We start from the raw sequence: 2,672 nt of genomic DNA on the forward strand, positions 1-2,672 counted from the left end.
AATGTTTACCGCGTTCGGCGTCTATAGAATCTTCAATTTAGGGTTATTTGCCAATTAGTGCATAGAAAATTGAATGTATCAGACTAAGTAATTTATGGATGCCTTTGTCTACTTTAAAAATGGAGTCAATTTATTGCATCATTTCCATCTCGAGCGGCATTAGAGAATAATTACTTTTAAGATTTATGTTGAACACTAAACCCACAAGACCTATACACAATAGCTTTTGCTTGAATAAGAGATTGCATTGTCATCTAAATGTGAACCTAACACCGTTCACCTGAAATGATTTTACACTGCTAATAACTTACTAATTATATTTGAACTTTGACACTTAGCTTATGTTTCCAACTGCTGAAAACTAGAACACTGTTCACAAATTAGACACAAATTCTGATGAAGATACTTCAGAAATTTAACATTCATACTTATAAATTACATAGTTCCTTATAAATTTAACCAGAATGGAGAATGTAAATAGGAACACTCAGCTAGTTGTATGTGTAATTCTTCTTGAGCCCCGACAATCATTTGGTAAACTGGTCTCTAATTTTGCTACCAAGTATTTCGCTTATAATCTTGTCTATAATAGCATAAAAGGAACCACCAGGTGAAGCGGCTTCCTCCGCTTTTTTCTTCCAGTCCAAGACTATTTTCTTCATCTTCTTACCTTTCTCTCCTTCCATTAACTCTCTCACCAACCTCTCAACTTGATCTTTCTGAATACCGACCTCCCAGTGGTTACATGAGTACCTGCAGTTTGTTTGCTGGTCTCCAAATAACGGCCAGCAGATCAACGGAACCCCACAACTCAAGCCTTCGAGAGTTGAGTTTCGACCACAATGTGTCAAAAATCCAGCTATTGATGCGTGATTCAGGACATCTTCTTGTGGGCACCAACTTACTAGTAGTCCTCTTTCTTTAGTTTGTTCTGTAAATGCAGCTGGCAATGAAGCCAACTCACCAACTACTAGATCATCCCTTATGATCCATAAGAAAGTATACTTACTATTGGCTAGTTCCTCAACAAATTGTTGAGTTGTCATAACAGTGAGGCTGCCAAAATTCACATACACAACTGAGTTAGGTTCTATGGAATCAAGCCATTTCAGACACTTTGTATCTTTTTTCCACATATTTGATCGAAGAAAATGCGACTCACTTAAAGGAAACTGATTGAGGAGTAAATGAAAAGGACCAACGGTGTAAACAGGCGGCAGTGGCAACTGAGACTTGACTACATCCAAAACCTCCATCTCCAGGGCGTCAAAGGTATTGAAAATCAAGGCTGTAGCATTGGGATTTCTTCCAGTTTCTCGCATTAAAATGTTGAGCATGACAGGTTGTGTGACTCTAAATCTAACATCTTTTATACCAGGTTTGTCTAGATTGCTAGGTAACATCTAGAGGTCAGACAATATTTCAAACAGTTCAAAATACTGTACATTTTTCAACATAGCTTAGAAAATCTCTAAATCTAACACCTTTTATACCAGGTATCTAGTCAACTAGTGTGTTTAGATATCTATTTGTTAGGTAACTCACATCTGCAGTTCAGACAATACTTCAAAAAGTTCAAAATACTGTACTGTGTATAAATGTTGATGGATTTTCAATACCAGTTTTATACTGATAGTGCAGAAAACAAACAAACGCACGAAAGCTGATTGGCTAGTATAACAATATCTGGAATTTCAAACTCTTTAGCAGCTTGTAGAGTGAAGATCCTACAACCATCAGAAACAATAAAACTCACAGGAGGGACATTTGAATATGTAGCTAGTATTGTTTAGTCTATGAAAAAGCAGTTCTTTTGTGTTGACATGCTCAGGGTTGGGGTAGTAAACTTTGGTGAAATTTGATGACTGCAGAAGCAAAGATGTGAAGAGGAAAACCTTAAAGAATCGCACCAAGATAAATAATACCATGTGAAATAGTTAAAGGTAAAATTTTATTGGTTGTTTCTCAAAGAGAACATATGTTCCTGACATACAAAATATAATGCAGATAGAAAGACAGTAATACTCTAACAGAAACATTGTTAAGACCTATAATCCATAGTTGCATGTTTATACTTCAACTTATAGTAAGTATTTTATCGGACCAACAGCTACTGGAGTGACATGGGTGCCCTGCAGATTGGACAAAGCTTTCCTTTACTTTCATCAATATATCTCACTTGTAAACACATCCGGTGTGCCGAATGGCCACACGATGGAATAAAACTCAGAGTTTCTCCGTCTTCATATACCTCGAGACAAATAAAGCACCCTTCATTTGCATTTGCGGACATATATGAAATAACAGGAAGTACCAGGTCTTCAGGTTTTTTAGTGAAAAAACCTTTTATCTCTTTTCTATAGAGATATAACAAAAATACCAAGAGTCCTGAAATCAATATTAAACTTGGTATTGTTAACCATCTGTAACTCCATATAAACTTCCATACATGATAGAGAAACGAAATGCCGTGACCTGCATGCACATTGAGGGGATTAAACCAACAGTCTTTTGATATGTTTTAGGAATTATAATTATCACTAATTAAGGAGTAAATCCTTATGCAAAATGACTTGAACAGGATCAGACCAATATCAAACCTAAAAATTCCCAACAAACATTACTTTTTTTCTTTTCTTTTTTTTTTTTGTGTAAAAAATGAACACATTCAA

The 2,672-nt window shown here is 35.6% G+C and overlaps 1 protein-coding gene across 1 annotated transcript; it reads right to left on the minus strand.

Annotated features, from left to right (window-relative positions):
• Positions 1-527: 527 nt before the first annotated feature.
• On the minus strand, positions 528-1,322 carry LOC113336055 (7-deoxyloganetin glucosyltransferase-like). Its single transcript, XM_026582047.1, has one exon. The coding sequence runs from the start codon at positions 1,320-1,322 to the stop codon at positions 528-530; it is 795 nt and encodes a 264-aa protein (XP_026437832.1).
• Positions 1,323-2,672: the final 1,350 nt, after the last annotated feature.

This window comes from Papaver somniferum, unplaced genomic scaffold (assembly GCF_003573695.1).
Source record: "Papaver somniferum cultivar HN1 unplaced genomic scaffold, ASM357369v1 unplaced-scaffold_150, whole genome shotgun sequence".
NCBI classification, from domain to species: Eukaryota; Viridiplantae; Streptophyta; class Magnoliopsida; order Ranunculales; family Papaveraceae; genus Papaver; species Papaver somniferum.

Excerpts from the sequence above, each read along its gene's own strand:
- LOC113336055 (XM_026582047.1), bottom strand. The coding sequence starts at position 1,322 with ATGCGAGAAACTGGAAGAAATCCCAATGCTACAGCCTTGATTTTCAAT.